Source organism: Mustelus asterias, chromosome 13 (assembly GCF_964213995.1).
Source record: "Mustelus asterias chromosome 13, sMusAst1.hap1.1, whole genome shotgun sequence".
NCBI classification, from domain to species: Eukaryota; Metazoa; Chordata; class Chondrichthyes; order Carcharhiniformes; family Triakidae; genus Mustelus; species Mustelus asterias.
The window spans coordinates 91590999-91606546 of NC_135813.1; the positions used below are offsets into that span (position 1 = coordinate 91590999).

At 44.1% G+C, this 15548-nt stretch overlaps 1 protein-coding gene across 2 annotated transcripts in view; it reads left to right on the forward strand.

Annotated features, from left to right (window-relative positions):
• lrrc74b (leucine rich repeat containing 74B) overlaps positions 1–15548 on the forward strand; it is a 50241-nt gene that overhangs the window by 2552 nt on the left and 32141 nt on the right. For both annotated transcript variants that reach the window (XM_078227256.1, XM_078227257.1), the window contains exons 3-7: positions 1056–1198; positions 3366–3498; positions 5977–6183; positions 9388–9497; positions 14726–14841. In XM_078227256.1, coding sequence (XP_078083382.1) covers positions 1056–1198; positions 3366–3498; positions 5977–6183; positions 9388–9497; positions 14726–14841 — 709 coding nt within the window. The remainder of the gene's footprint in view (positions 1–1055; positions 1199–3365; positions 3499–5976; positions 6184–9387; positions 9498–14725; positions 14842–15548) is intronic.

The following is a 15548-nucleotide window of genomic DNA, read 5'->3' on the forward strand; positions in this document are numbered from 1 at the left end:
AGCAATCCCACCCAGGCTCGATCCCCATAACGCCACGTATTTACCCTGCTAATCCCCCTGACACTAAGGGGCAATTTAGCATGGCCAATCAACCTAATCTGCACATCTTTGGACTATGGAAGGAAAACGCAGCATCCAGAGGAAACCCAAGCAGACATCCAAAATATTTTTTTTAAGCAATGGGAGGTACAAATGAAGATATTGAATCTTTCCAAGCTCTATACACCCTGCAAGTTTAAAAAGGTCTGCCCAAGAACTAACCTCCATGCCATGCCTGGTGTGGCACTGAATCATGCAGACCAATACGACAACAGGTTAAATCTCTGGTTTGTAATGAATCAGATAATATTGGGTTTCGAATAGGAATACAATTGTCTTCAATATTTGAAGGTGACCGAAGAGGGAAATTGATGCAGGATTTCACTGCTGTCTGTTTAGAGCAATTAACTGGGCGAATTTCACTAGTTGCTGCGAATTGCTTAATCTGTTCTTTCGTATCTTATTCAACAATTGCATGTGTACATAAATGTCGTAGGAGAATTGAGAGTCAGAAACAACAGGAAACTAGAGAAAGAAGAGAAAAGATCTTTAAGTAGTGACCTCCAATTTTCCAATGGCTCAATTCGTAAAAGCAACTGTAACTGAATCAAACAGACCAAAAATGCTAGTTTGATTCCAGGTCTGAATTAACAGGGTAGCAGCTGTAGTCCCACAGTTGACCATGAAGAACCTGGAAAGGCTTGGAAGACCAGCCAGAGTTTCAATTCTTCATTATTGTCCTGCGACCCCTGCAGGAAAATATGCATGAGTCAGGGTTGTATGAAAGCAGGTTTGGCCTCCGATGTGGTGTCCCCTCAAAGTCCTGTGCATAAAGAATGATCACTTGGGCAGGATTGCAGAAGACTATGTAGCAGCAAGAGTGAAGCGTTTTCACAACAAGAAAAGGGCACTGTGTGCTGTGACAGAGTATACCAGCCTTACAATATTAACTTAAATAAGGCTAGAATACGTTGCATTTCATATTGCAACATAGAACTTTTATGGTTTTATTTCAGATGGTTCAAAAGCCTATGATCATACAGGGAAGACTAAATATAAACAGGCATGTGAAGCATACGGTGTGGTACCAATCTCCTACTTCCTGCGCAACATGAATAGTTCGGAACTAGTTATGATGCATTATGGACTTGGACCTCAGGTAAAAAAAAAATATTGTTTATATGTATTTGGAAGAACTTTCACACTGTTCTTATTGGCAGTCTATTGTTGTTTAATCTAATGAAGCTTCTTCTTGTATCTCCTCCCACACAAGGCAGACCTGTCTGTTCCCATAACGAGATTCTTCCTGGAACAGATTGTTAGCCTGTCACCAGAGGTTTATAGCTTGAGGGGTGCCACTCTGCATCAAGCACAGTTGACTAGGAGTCTCTGCCACTCTTACCATCTGCCATTGCCGTGTGTTGGAAGGATTTTGCAAGTTGATAGTCAATCTGTTGGCAGTGTTATGAACGCAACTTCCTTGGCCATCAAGACCTGAGATAGGACTGGAACCTGGAGCTTCTGACTTAGAGACAGGAATGCTACCCACTGGTCCACAAGACCTCATAAAAAGGACTGTATTAAACCTTATTCCCTGTTTGCTTTATAACATTGTTTAGAACACTTACATTTTTCAGTCTATCCATTTGGAATATTTTGGTCCCTCTCAAGTGGAAATCAGCAATCTTTCATGCTGTGCTTCCAGCACCTTCATTGTGTTTTAGTTGATACTTATCCAAGTTGTTCTAATCTAAATAATTCTTTCACAGGACATTCAAAGCTGTGGAACAACCCTACCTCCCTCAATATTCTCCTCTTACATAGTCTTCAGGCTTTCAACATCCAAATTTGGTACCACTTTGAAATGAATTATAACCTTAACCCCTTATGGGGCTATTCCAGATCAAGATTACTTCCCCAATAATCACCCTCCCTTGAGTTCAAAGTACTCACCTCCTGCAGACACTTATTTTGGGTCTGAGTAATTGAACCACTTCTCGCTCAGGGACGATAATCATCAAGAAATATTAACTGATCCCAGATAGTTTTTTTTGATAATTATCACCTGGGTTATAATTATCTATTTGGAGAGGGTAAGTTTGTAGAAGCGTAAGAGGCCCCTTGATTGAAACCTTTAAGTTGCTGAAGGGTATTGACAGGGTGGATGGGAGGAGGAAGTTTCCTCTTATTGGAGAATCCAGAACTGAGGGTCACTCATTCAAGACAGAGATGAGGACAATTTCTTTCTCTCAGGGATTCATTTGTTTCTAGAATTCTCTTCCTCAAAAGGCAATGAAGGCAGAATCTTTGAATATTTTTAAGGTCGAGTTAGATAGATTCCTGATTAACAAGGGGGTGAAAGATGATCTGAGATAGGCAGGAATGTGGAGGGTTGAAGTTACAATCAGATCAGCCATGATCTTATTGAATGGCGGAGAAGGCTGGAGGGGCCAGGTGGCCTACTCCCGCTCTTTATTCACATGTTTGTTTCAGGGTCTGGGGGTCTTTCTTCAAAAATGTATTTCTCCACTTTGGAGTATACAGAGAAGTGTTCTTTGAAGTTGTATACTGAATACTATGTGAGATATTATATTTTACTAACCTATTTGCAAATTTATTAAAGAACTGGAACATGCAATACACTTTAAGTGACTAAGAAAATCACAAAATTAAATATGGAAAACACAGTTTTATTTCTAATAAAGAATCCAAAAGTTAAAGCTGTTACAATGAATCCCAGGAAAGTCTCGTACTACTCCTGGAGTTGTCTCTCCATTGAGGCCATGTGCTTAGAGCCTCATGCAGCACTCATGCTCCACAAGGACGCCTCCCTGATGGAGACCATGGCACACAATCCCTCAGGAATCTCTGCCAGATCTCCCCAAGCAACCCGCTAGACATCCAGCATTTGCCAACCTATAGGCTCAGCATGGTCCTTGTCTCTGACTGCTGGCACACTGGGCACTCCCTACCTCTACCATCTGCACCAGCGAGCATGATGTGCCCTCGCTACTATGCCCTACCAACTCATCCGAAATACTTGTGCCCACCCATATGCCAATATCTCCACACTGACCATTTGATCACCAGAATCGCCTCCTATAATATATGATTTTATAATACTGTTTGTTATAATTTCTGTTGTGGTTTCGTGGTGTCACCAAGGAGTCACTTTCAACTGCTTGAAACCTGAATACAACGAATATCAATTACATTCACAGTACCTTCATTGCAGTGTTAATGTAAGCCTACTTGTGACTAATAAATAAACTTTAACTTTTTACATTTCGTAAAGTCTCCAAACTAATTATTTTTTTTACTTTCAGGGTGCCAAGGCAATTTCTGTTTCTCTGATAACCAACACATCTGTCTTAAAGTTGAATCTGAAGGATAACTGGTTGGAGGCCGAAGGTGCCAGAGCTATCGCAGAAATGCTGAAGGATAACTGTTACATTACAGGTTTAAGCATCTCTATACCATCTTAACCTATTGGTTTGAATCTGCAGAGCAAGTCTGTGCTGTTTTTTACTTCACCACACATGTTCATTAAGAACTGCATTTTTCAGGAGAGAAGTAGAGAATAAGGGTACATATTGGAACATTCCTAAAACCTAAACTGATAAACTAATTTCATCAACTTAGATGGACACGAAAATCGTGCAGAGTATAAAACGGCTGCTGATTAGCTGTGAGCTTGAACAGGAGTTTCCACTGTGGGCTTTAGGACCCCACTAGCCTAGCGCTGTGTGAGGAATAGTCTCCCAGTTGCGAATTTCCCAGAATTGGCCAATTAGTGGCCAAAGGATGGGCTCATCATCCAATTAAGGACAGCTGATAGGCTCTCAAAGCTGAAGGGCCAACAGGAGGCCCTCCAGTGCTAAATACAGAATACCAGCAGAAGCTGGTATTTCAAGGGAAGTGAGGGAGAGTGCACCACAACATGGAAATTTAAAGTTTATTAGTGTCTAAAGTCGGTCCACTGCAATGAAGTTACTGTGAAAATCTCGTAGTTGCCACACTCCGGCGCCTGTTCGGGTACACTGAGGGAGAATTTAGCATAGCCAATGCACCTAACCAGCACATCTTTCGGACTGTGGAAGGAAACCAGAACACCCGGCAGAAACCCATGCAGACACGGAGAAAATATGCAAACTCCACACAAACAGTGACCCAAGCTGGGAATCGAACCCGGATCCCTGGCGCTGTGAGGCAGCAATGCTAACCACTATGCCACCGTGCCGTGCCGCCATGTCTCCAACCGTCTCAAAATAGAAAAAGATTCTTAGCAGCTGGGCCACCATTGTGGAGGATGAGTCTCTGGAGCCATTTGGGAATGAAGGGCATGCCTGGAGAACTGTCTCCCGTCCTGGTCTGCTGCCGAAAGCCTCCTCCCAGCAGCTACACTGTTACCCAATGCCTCTGGGGACCTGGAGGCCATCTAGAAAATTGCAGTCGATCTCTGACATGGACCTCAATCGACCATTAACAAGGTCATTGTGTGGGCAAATAACCCCGCTGTCCCCTCATCCTGTTGTTGGGAATAGAATGAAGACAGGAAACTGGCCTTTGGTGTAATATTCAGCATATTTAGGGTGCAGATGGCCATTTGAAATGTGTAGGCTCCCATCCCGCTGCGCTAATTCTTTAGAGCAGTGGGTCATGAGAATCCCGCGGGGGGGGGTGGGTAATGTGCGGGATTTGCGCAAGAATTCATGTCCAGCTAGCATCTCCCAGCGTTGGAAATCAGCAGGGAGGCAGGGCTAGCATTTAAATATTTTAAATATCATTTAACGGGCCTGGGACTGAATTCTCTGGGCCCGCTACTATTTCACTCCAGCAGGGATTACACTAGCTCCCCACGTTCGAGGAACTAGCAGCCCAACCCTGCTGGAGTGAAGGAGAGGCAATCGGGAACCCCCAGGAGGTCAGGCGGTGGGGGGGGGTGGTGTCTCCTGGGTATCCGCACCTTAGCAGCCTGTGCCCCCAGCACTGCCAAAGGGGCAAAGTGCTTATGTCCACGGGGGAACCCTGGTACTGACCATTGGGCATAGGACAATGCCAAGGGGATGGGGCCTAGGGGGCGGGGCCTGATGGGGACCGGGCCTAGGGGCGATCAGTGGGGGTGGGGGGGTCGACTGCCATTGGGGTCGATGAGGGCAGGATGGAGGGAGGTGATTGGGGCAGGCGGGGGGGGTTTGGGTGGGCAGCACTGCGGGGGTCCCGGGCTAGCCAGCGATTGAGTTGGCCAGCAAAGTGCAGGCTGACAGTTTGGGGCCACTGCTAATGCGCAGATGCCCGCTGGTTTCAGTCTCCCGGATGGGAATAGGCCCTGCCCCCTGAAATCTAATGATATTCACGCTGGTGGCCTCTGGATGTACAGTGTGTGGGAGATCCTAGTGTGAACTCCCACTGAAAAAAACAGCGTGAATTACTGCAGAATTCAACACTTCGAATTTTTGGGGGAGAATTCGGCCTGTAATCTTTACAATTAGGTTATGATTCAACTGATTTCTGCCTTTATTTCTAATTATTATTAACTGAAATAATCATTACCCAGACTTTTCAAGTACTCTTTCTTCATGGCTTGATACACCGTGCACTACATCTGTAACACTAAACTTTACAGACCAGAGGTTCTAAGTTTAGGGTCTGTGATTTCAGATGGGATGGTAGTGACGTCAGCAGCCCTGACTGAGGAAATTGAGATGTTAGCCTTGGTTTTGGATCTTGATTGCTTTTGTGACTTTTGCTGAAAAGCAAACTTTTATGGACACCTGATAGATATGTCTAATGAAGACACGATTAAGCCTGAACTTCCAAAGTTAAGAATTAGAAATGTTTTGTTTTTAAAGATATAAACCTTGAACATTTTTCTTTTACAAAGAGTGATCCAGCTGTGAGACTCTTTTCATGATGTTGTCTTTTTATTACTTTTAGATGTTGATTTGTCAGACAACCAACTGGGAGTTGAAGGGGCCAGAGCAATTGCCTCCATGTTCATGGAAAATTTAACACTAACAAGAGCTACCCTTTCTGGGAATTATTTCGATGATCATGCAGCTGTTTTGCTGGCCGAGGCTATAAGCACCTCACACAAGTTGAAATACTTGGATCTGAGCCACAATAAAATTGGCAATTCTTTAGGTATGTTTGTACAGTACATGTTTTGCAATTTTTATTTGCATACAAATAAATTGTCTTGTGTTCACAAATCAATAGATGGTAAGCAAAGTTTTCAAGATAGGTGAAAGGTGCTAGGACTTCATACTTTGGAAAAATAAATAGATTGTATTTAAGTTTGACAATTTACCCAAATTAAGTGGCTTAGGGAGGAGCAGAGGTCACAATTTCAAGTTACATAAGGATAGATCTAGGTGAGATGTCAGGTGCTGGTTCTTTTCCCAAACAGCAGTGAACTTCTGGAACAGGTTGCCGGCTTTGTTATGTATGTGGGGGCATGGGTGAGCTTGCCAAGTCAGTCTTATGCTACTGTGCTAGAGATACAATGTGTTAATAAACAGTTCCAGTTAGTTTACTCCCTCTTACCTCATAGTCTTTTATTAGATCCTGTTAGACCCCATATGCCACCAAGGAGTCTGAGAAGTGAGGTCGGCTCCATACCACCCTGCAACTAATAGCCAGGTGAAAAGGTTTGCCCAGACCTGAAAGTAAGTGCTTAAGGTTTCCCCAAGGAGAGGGTTCCCTTGGAAGGTGACTGAATCGATTTCTAAGTATATACCGTAACACATTTCATACAACAACCCAGTGCTCCCCGGCGTCATTGATGTTTGATCCCAAACTGAGAAGCACCTGATGCAGCCAGAGGATATGAGAGAAGTGGTGGCAAAGAACCAGGAAGATTAGATGGCCCAAAGGGAGGGGAATTCCAAGTCAAGGAATTTCCAGAAGGGAGAAACTGTGTTGGCGAGAAATGGGTTCCAGGAACCGTGGTGGCCCAGACGGGGCCATTGTCATATACTGTACAGACCCAGATGAGCGGGTTTGGAGGAGACACATGGATCAGCTGGTGACTGTCCCATATCAAAGCTGGGAAATCTTTCCCAATCCGGAATTGTTGCAGGCAGGGTCTGGTGTCCCTGGAGCACAGATAGTTTCCCTCAGAGAGGAAACATTTGCAGGGTCTACTGGAAATGGTAACCAAAGCGAGAGAGGAAGCTCAAGAGCTTCTGGAAATCTGGGGAAGAACTCTGAGAAGACTCCTAAAGCAAGGAGATGCTTGTCCAGGAACTGTCGCCCTCCAGATAGACTGATTATGTCGATGTAGATATTTAAATGGACGTTGATAATGTAATTCACAGTTCATGTTCTTGTATGATGGTTGAATTGTGTGTATATATTTGGTCAATCATTATGTAGTTGTGCTAAAAATGTATATATCTTATATGGGTTATTTTGAAGTAAGAGGGGAAGAGTGTTATGTATGTGGGGGCATGCCCCTTTAAGAGAACAGGTCAGATGACTCAGGACACATGCTCCACCCGGGTGAAGCTTGCCAAGCCAGTTTTGTGCTGACCGTGCAAGAGATATGACATGTTAATAAACAGTTCCAGTTAGTTTACTCCCACTTACCTCATGGTCTTTTATTAGCCCATATTAGACCTCATACATAACAGCCCATACAGTGGATGCTGATTCGCTGAATTCCTTCAAGTGAGAGTTAAATCTGTTTCTGGCTGGAGTGAAGGTTACCTCTCAAAGGTAGGAACTGCAAAGAATTATGGCCAGAGTGATCTCCTAAACTATTTTTGATAGCCATAGGAATTGAGAGAGAAATTTTCCAGATTTTATTCCCCTAAATAAACCTAAGATTTTATCTGACTTTTTGCTCCTCCCAGGCTCTCATGGTTTTGAGTGGGATGAAGAGTGTGAGGCAAAGAGACAGTACAAAACTGAGTTGGAAGTTCACATCAAATGGAAATTAAAGGTCCTCTACGAGCATGTCAACATTAAAAGGGATATCAGGGGAGCAATGGAGATGGATTAAGGACCAAAAAGGAAATCTATTGGTGAAGGTAGAAGGCATGGCTGGGTATTTTGTATCAGCGTTTATCAAGGAAGAGAACTTGTCAAATCTACAGCAAACCAGGAGGTTGTCAGGATACTATATGAGAAAAAAATACATAAACAGGGAATTCTAGAAAGGCTGAGAGTAGAGTATCAAGGACATCAGAGCCCTAGAAAAATTGAACTCAGTATGAATCAGGGGGGAAACTCTCCACTGGTTGGAGTCATATCAAGTCATCATAAGGTCGGAAGTGGGGATGTTTGCTGATGACTACACAATGTTCAGTACTATTTGCAACTCCTCAGATACTGAAGCAGTCTATGCTAATATGCATCAACACCTGGACAATAGTCAGGCTTGGACTAATAAGTGGCAATTGACATTCATGCCACACAAGTGCCAGGCAATGATCATCTCCAATAAAAGAGAATCTAACCATTTCCCCGTGACATTCAATGGCATTACCACTGCTGAATCCTCTACAATCAACATCCTCGGCTTACCATTGACCAACAGAATTGAGCCAGTGCTATAAATACTGTAACTACAAGAGGAGGCCAGAGGCTGAGAATTTTGAGGCCAGTACCTCAACTCCTAATGCTCCATTGTGCCTTCAGCATCAACTATCCAATTCTCAGCATTACACTTGAGGAAGGTGTGAATGAGAATGGCTCCTAGGATGAGGGATTGTAGTTACTGTATGGATGGGAGAAGCTAGTCTTCTCCTCAGAGGAGACTTGAGAGGGTATCTGATTAGGATGCTTAAATCATGAAAGACATAGATGGAGAAACTGCTTCCAATGGATAAAGGGTCCATAACCAGTGGGCACAGATTTAAGGTGATAGACAAAAGAACCAGGCCGGACATTAACATTTTCTTTTTGCATTAGTGGTTAGGAGTTTCAATGCACTGCCTGATAGTGTGGTAGAAATAATTTCAATCGCAGCTTTCAAAATGGGGTTAGATAAATGTTTGAAGGAGAAAAAATTACAAGGGCATGGAGAAACAGCAGGACAATGGGATGCACTAGATTGTTCTTCAAAAGAGCTGATACATATTCAGTGGGCTAAATGACCTCCTGTGTGTGCTCTGCTATGATTCTATATTATTGTGATATATAATTTTGTGGAAGAGACTGAATAAACCAAGGATTTTTTCCTGCTCATTTTTTTTTGTGTATTTGTAAAAATTGACCACACAAATATCCCATTTTCTCCAATTTCTCACTTCTTTGCATAATCTCGTACTTAGCAAATTTCACAGTTTATTAAATTTTATAAAGGTGTTCAGGCTTCAGTAACTTACTTGTTGCTTTGTAAAGGTGAAGACCTTGGAAATGCTATAGCAGAAAACACTGGGATAATAGAATTGAACCTAAGCTGGAATTATCTCCGTGGCAAAGCATGTATAGCAATAGCAGAAGGCCTGCAAGTAAGTACTACAAGGCTATGTGGATTTCTGTAACTGTTTGAAGGGAATAATGATAGTTACACACCATGATAATATGTGCACAGTGTGGTATTTTGTGGTTTCAAATGAAACTTAACAGGACAGGGAGGTGGCGGTGGTACATTATTGAATATGGCCTCCAGATCTAATTAGAAAAGACTTGCATCATACAGGACAGGTTAGTTCAGTTGGCTGAGTGCAGTTCAGGATATCACCAACAGTGTAGTTTAATTACCATTCAAGCTGAGAGAAACTTGGAATCTGCCTCCTTGTCCTGCTCCTGAGAATGGAAGGCGTTGCCATATTACCACTGACAAAAACTGCCAAGAAAGTGGCAGACAATGAGTCTTTGGACAGAGCATAGGTGAATGAATGAATGACAACATTCAGCAAAAGTTCTAAAGTAGAAGCAGCACTTTCAATATGAAACAAGCAAAAACAAAGATAATATCCAGTCTCTCTCTTTAAGACAGACAGCTCAAGAAATAGCAGTTCTAAGGTTCTGTCTAAGCTGTCTGATCCTGATCTGCAATCAGCGCTAATAATGGAAATCGGTGTATAAAGCCACACTGTCACTTTTTATATGTAATGTACATTTGTTGGCGAGCGCCATTAGTGGCAAGCTGCATTTCCTGCCATTGAACATCTGGAACCTCATTGTAATACATTTGCATCTCATTATCGGGCCCATACGCCGAAATCATACCCAGTGTCAAAAACTCCATCCAAGGCGGCAAGATGGCGTGACGCATGACTGGCTTCAAAAGGTAGGCAGACCTCTGAGGGGAACTCGGGAGAGAGCAGTGCTCGCAGAGTGGTACCACATCTTCAGGGAAGAGAGGGGAAACGAGGGTTGACTTGGGGGACCCAAGGCTTGAGCCAGGGGTACAAGCAGCATTTTGGAGGCTACCTCCTGCTACTGGGCCATGGGCTTTTTGGAAGAGGGAAGGGAAACCTTTTTTGCAGAGGGAAGGGAAACCTGGGGCAGGGGCTCCTTGGAAGAGCTGCACTGAGGGAAGAGAAGCCTGGTTCAGTGTTGGAGAGATGGGAAATCATCACAGACTTGACAGTTCCACTCAATCTGGGGGGGCAGGGAGCTGCGGCTTTTGGAGGTGGTATATTGACAAGGGAAAGGCTGATTGAAAAATATGTCAGTCATCAGTACCCCATTGCAGTTGAGACTGTCCAGTTGTAGCGCAATTGACATGATTGGAGTCAACCTAGTCATGCAATTATGCTCACTGAAGCATTACTTATTTGTGTGAATACCACTGATTGTTGCTCAGCATTTAACCCTTGGCGCACTGACTTCCAAAATCAATGCCTGTCATGGTGTGTCTCACCTGAAGAAGGGGCTTGGGGCTCCGAAAGCTTGTGTGGCTTTTGCTACCAAATAAACCTGTTGGACTTTAACCTGGTGTTGTTAAACTTCTTACTGTGTTTACCCCAGTCCAACGCCGGCATCTCCACATCATGGTGTGTCTGTACCATTGGCTGACTGGGTAAGCAAATATATCCCCTTAGAAAGTTGGCAATAACACACTGCCCTAAGAGAGTTTTCCTAATCTTTAGCTATATGCTAATGTGAATATTGGCAAGTGCCTCCATAGTCCAGGTTGAGCACAAGGCCTTGGAGTGAAGCTTCAGATAATGTCTGCATCTTGAGATGGGAGCTCAGGATGCAGTAGAGTGGCCAAATCTGTCACCACTTGGCCATGTAATGTGGGGCAAGGGTGGTTTGGGGTTTTGCCACATGCGAAATAAGAACTGGGCGTCAATGTTATGGCCAGGACATGAATCAGTTTGAGGGCTTTGAGAGGCATCTTTTAGACAATGAATAGGTAAATTGTGGTCCTTACGAGATAGGAGCTAACTGTCAAGTCTCTCTGCAGTGAGGAGACAGTCAGGAACATGAAGCCTGGTGACCTCACTGTCATTAGTCTTGCTTATGGCAGGAAAAGAAGATGTCAACAGAGGCACCTGACTTACCAAAGGCAGGAGCGGCACGGAGGCACAGTGGTTAGCACTGCTGCCTCACAGCGCCAAGGACCCAGGTTTGATTCCTGACTTGGATCACTGTCTGTGTGGAGTTTGCACATTCTCCCCGTGTCTGCGTGGGTTTCCTCCGGGTTCTCCAATTTCCTCCCACAGTCCAAAATGTGCAGGTTAGGTGGATTGGCCATGCTAAATTGCCCCTTAGTGTCAGGGGGACTTGCTAGGTAAATAAATGGAGTTACGGGGATAGGGCCTGGGTGGGATTGTGGTCGGTGCAGACCCAATGGGCTGAATGGCCTCATGCACTGTACGATTCTATGAAAAGAATAGGGGACATGGCTTACTCTGCACGTAGAGGATGAACCTCAGAGGGCCATCATTCAGAGGCACCTCACTAGACCCAGGGGCTACAAACGATGCCTAATATACCTGCAGATGTCCAAGAACCATTGCTGAAGACTATGCATGCCCAGGGAACAGGTTGGCCACATTTGCCACCTGCTGCAGGATTTGACAGTGCATCCACTGCCAGTGTCACTGAAAGTTACTGCAGCAGTCAATTTTTACATAAGTGGTTCCTTCCAGGGCTCCACAGGTGACCTCTGCGGGATTTCACAAGCCTCCACACACAAGCGCATCCAGGAGATGATGGACACAATCTTCGTGAGGGCACACTACTTCATCCATTTTGACCAGGGTGCAAGAGCAGTGGAAGTTCTGCAAATCTTTGATTTTCCACAGATGCAGAGTGCCATCGACTGCACTCACATGGCACTCAGAACTCCATGGCATCAAGTTCTGAATTATGTGAACCCAAGGGCTTCCACATGATGAATGTTCAACTGGTCTGTGACCACAGCAAACGCATCCTGCAGATGTGTGCTTGATTCCCAGGGATTGTGCATCATTCCTACATGCTGAATTGCTCTCAGATCCCTGACTTGTTTAAGGGTCCACAGAAGTTACAAACTTCGATCTTTGGGGACAAGGGCTAACCACTGAGGAAGTGGCTGATGATGCCTGTGTGGAGGCCACAGAGTGCAACTGAGCCAAGGTTCAATGAGGCTCATGCTGCAACTCTCACTTTGGTGGAGCAGACCATAGAGATGCTGAATATGAGGTTCAGATGCCTGGACTGGTCTGGTGGAGCATGTAATACATTCCGCAGAGAGTGTCAGGAATTGAGGTCACCTCCTGTGCCCTGCACAACCTGCTGCTGCAATGGGGGACTGCCCAAGGAGAAGATGGAGGAACGGCTCCTTTCCTCCGATGAGCAGGACATCAAAGGGAATGAGGCTGAGGAAGTCCTTGAAGGAGAGGATGTCGGCCGTGAGGCAATGGCAAAGACCAGACAAAGAAGATGAGCTCAGGATGTGCTCATTGCCACTATCTTCATGGGGGGATAAGAACATCCAGTGAGAACATCCCATTCGCTTCACATGGCTTCTGTGAGTATTACACTCGCATCTGACTGATGACAGTGCATATACCCCCGTGATAAGGCCCCTGTCATGGGAATGTAGCGGATGTCCATAGTACCTAGATTCCAGGAGGATGATGGCAACTTGCAACTGGGACAGTCCTTTGATCCTCACAGAACCGCTGTGAATGTCTGACTCATGTCTGGCTGATGGTAGCTCATTTGCTTTCAATGACTAGGGTCATATAATGCGATGCAGCAGAGAAAGTTCAACCTTTCCTGATCCATTGGCACCCTTTGAGGTTGGGGAGAGGAGGTAGGGGGTGCAGTGAACTTTCCAACTTAATTATTCCATACTCTTCAATAAGCATAAACATTTAATTTGCCTTCCTAATCATTAGCCGTACCTGCATCCTAACTTCTTATGACTTGTAAACTAGGACACCCAAATCCCTCTGTACCATCAGGTTCCACAATCTTTCTCACTAAAATAGTATGCTGCTAAATATTTTTTAAATATGTGTTAAAACTCTTACTATCTGCTTTTATATATCTAGCTAGCTTTGTTTCATTCTCTAAGGGGGAGGTCTTACCAGAACTTATTGAGTGTCAGTTCCAGCTCCACAGGCCTGTTTTCATCTGGAATATTCACGCTTCGACGCAAACCTTGCCCACTTTTTTTAAGCTGTCGAAGTGTGAATATTCCAAGATGAAAACGGGGTCCGCGAACTGGCAAAGCTAGCTGCACAGAGATCGGGGCGCAATTTTTAAAGGGCGGCCTGATTGGAAAAGAAAGTTAACTCTCCCACCCCCCTCCCCCTCCCAACACAGTATCAGGGGCTCTGCAACCATCCTCCCCGCGACTATTGCCATCACCATACCCTCAATCTCCCCTGTGGGCTATACATGCCTTTGCGCCCCTCCAGGATTCTCTTGACAGGTTTTAAAAACCTGTCGAGAACCTCTCCAACATGTCATTAAATGGAAATTTATTAAAATGCATTAAAATCAGGTTCTTGTCCATTATGAGCATGCACCTGATTACGTCATCTGTGAGGGCTAATGAAAATTGGAAAACACAGCCATGCCAGAGTGAACCACGCTTTTTGAATCTAATTTCTTAAAATACTTTTCCAATTCAATCAAATCAAGTCCAATTCAGAGTCTCAACAAGTTGAGACATTTCCGACCCAGGCTGACAAGACAGGGCATGCAATCCTCTACCCTGTCTTGGGCCTGATCTACATGAGCCAAGCTGATTGGAGTAGGCAGACGTCTCCGCCCCCCCAGGTTTGATTTCATTTGCATCTTAGCCAAAAGGCCGAGATACCGCTTTTAAAAATTGCTTCATATGAAAATGAAGCCCAAGTGCAACCCAATGGCCACTACCAAGCGCAGCATCCGCATAACTACACTTGATCTTAGCCAAAAGGCCGAGAAGCGATGTGATTTTGGCCCCACTCTGCCAATCCCGTGTAATGAGTGCAGGGTCAAAATCATCCCCCTCCCCACCACATTGTTCTCTTTTTTCAGTCACTCTTTGCTGGTTCTTAACATCTGAACATTCTTGTGATCTGCCATTAATCTTCACAGAATTTGTCAATGTTTTTTCGATTTGACGCTATCTTTGATTTCCTTATTTAGCCACGGATGATAAATACTACTCAGTCTTTTGATCTCACTAGGATAATTCTTTGCTGAAACCTGATACCTGGTCTTGGAAATTGAATTGACCAAGATTTACAAATCCTGCCATTAGAAAAGCAATTGAGTGTAATCTATTTTCTTTCCCCAGGAGAACATTTATTTGAAAGTACTGGATTTGTCCTATAATGGATTCGGGAATGAAGGAACAAAAGCCCTCGGTGCTGCTCTTAAAGTTAATAATGTGCTTGAACAACTGAATGTCAGGTATATCATCCACATTCTTTTCTTGCAGATTGGGTACCATCTTTCTGTTAGTATAAGGCAGTTCCTTTGCATGCTATTGTGATGTTGATTGAAATAGCTTATTCAAATAAAAATGTATAGTTTGCACAAATTGATATTTTATCCCACTTTTTAAAAAATAGAAAATGGAGTAGATTTAGTGGGCAGCAAATAGTGTTGGCAGGAGGAACGGTCCATTAACATAGGGATGCCAGATAACACACACCACAGTATCGGGCAGCTTAGTTGGCCTCCCGGCCTTGGGAAAAGGCAGGTCTTGTAAGGAGGTCTCTTTTTTGCACTGATCAGGACCCACATGTTAGAACGGGAATGAATAGCATTGCTGGTATCAGAGAGTGGAAAGGGGTGGGGTGGGTGAAAATTTCACAATTTGCATAGCATTAAAAGACTCACAAGTTTAGTGACATTTTTAAAGAAAAATATTTGTCCACTGATTGATGCTGAACACTATGAGACTTCTACTCCCCTATCTATCATGCTATTCTTCATGTGGGAGCTGAAACAATGGGCCCTACTTTACCATTTTGATTCTAAGTGCTGGTCATACTTGAATCTGGGAATGTTTCAGATCCAACTTTTAGACCCATTCTCAGCCCCCCCCATATGCCTGCAAAAGTATCAGCGAATCTGAGTCGCGCTGCAGAAGCCTGTGGGTGGGGCTTAACAAG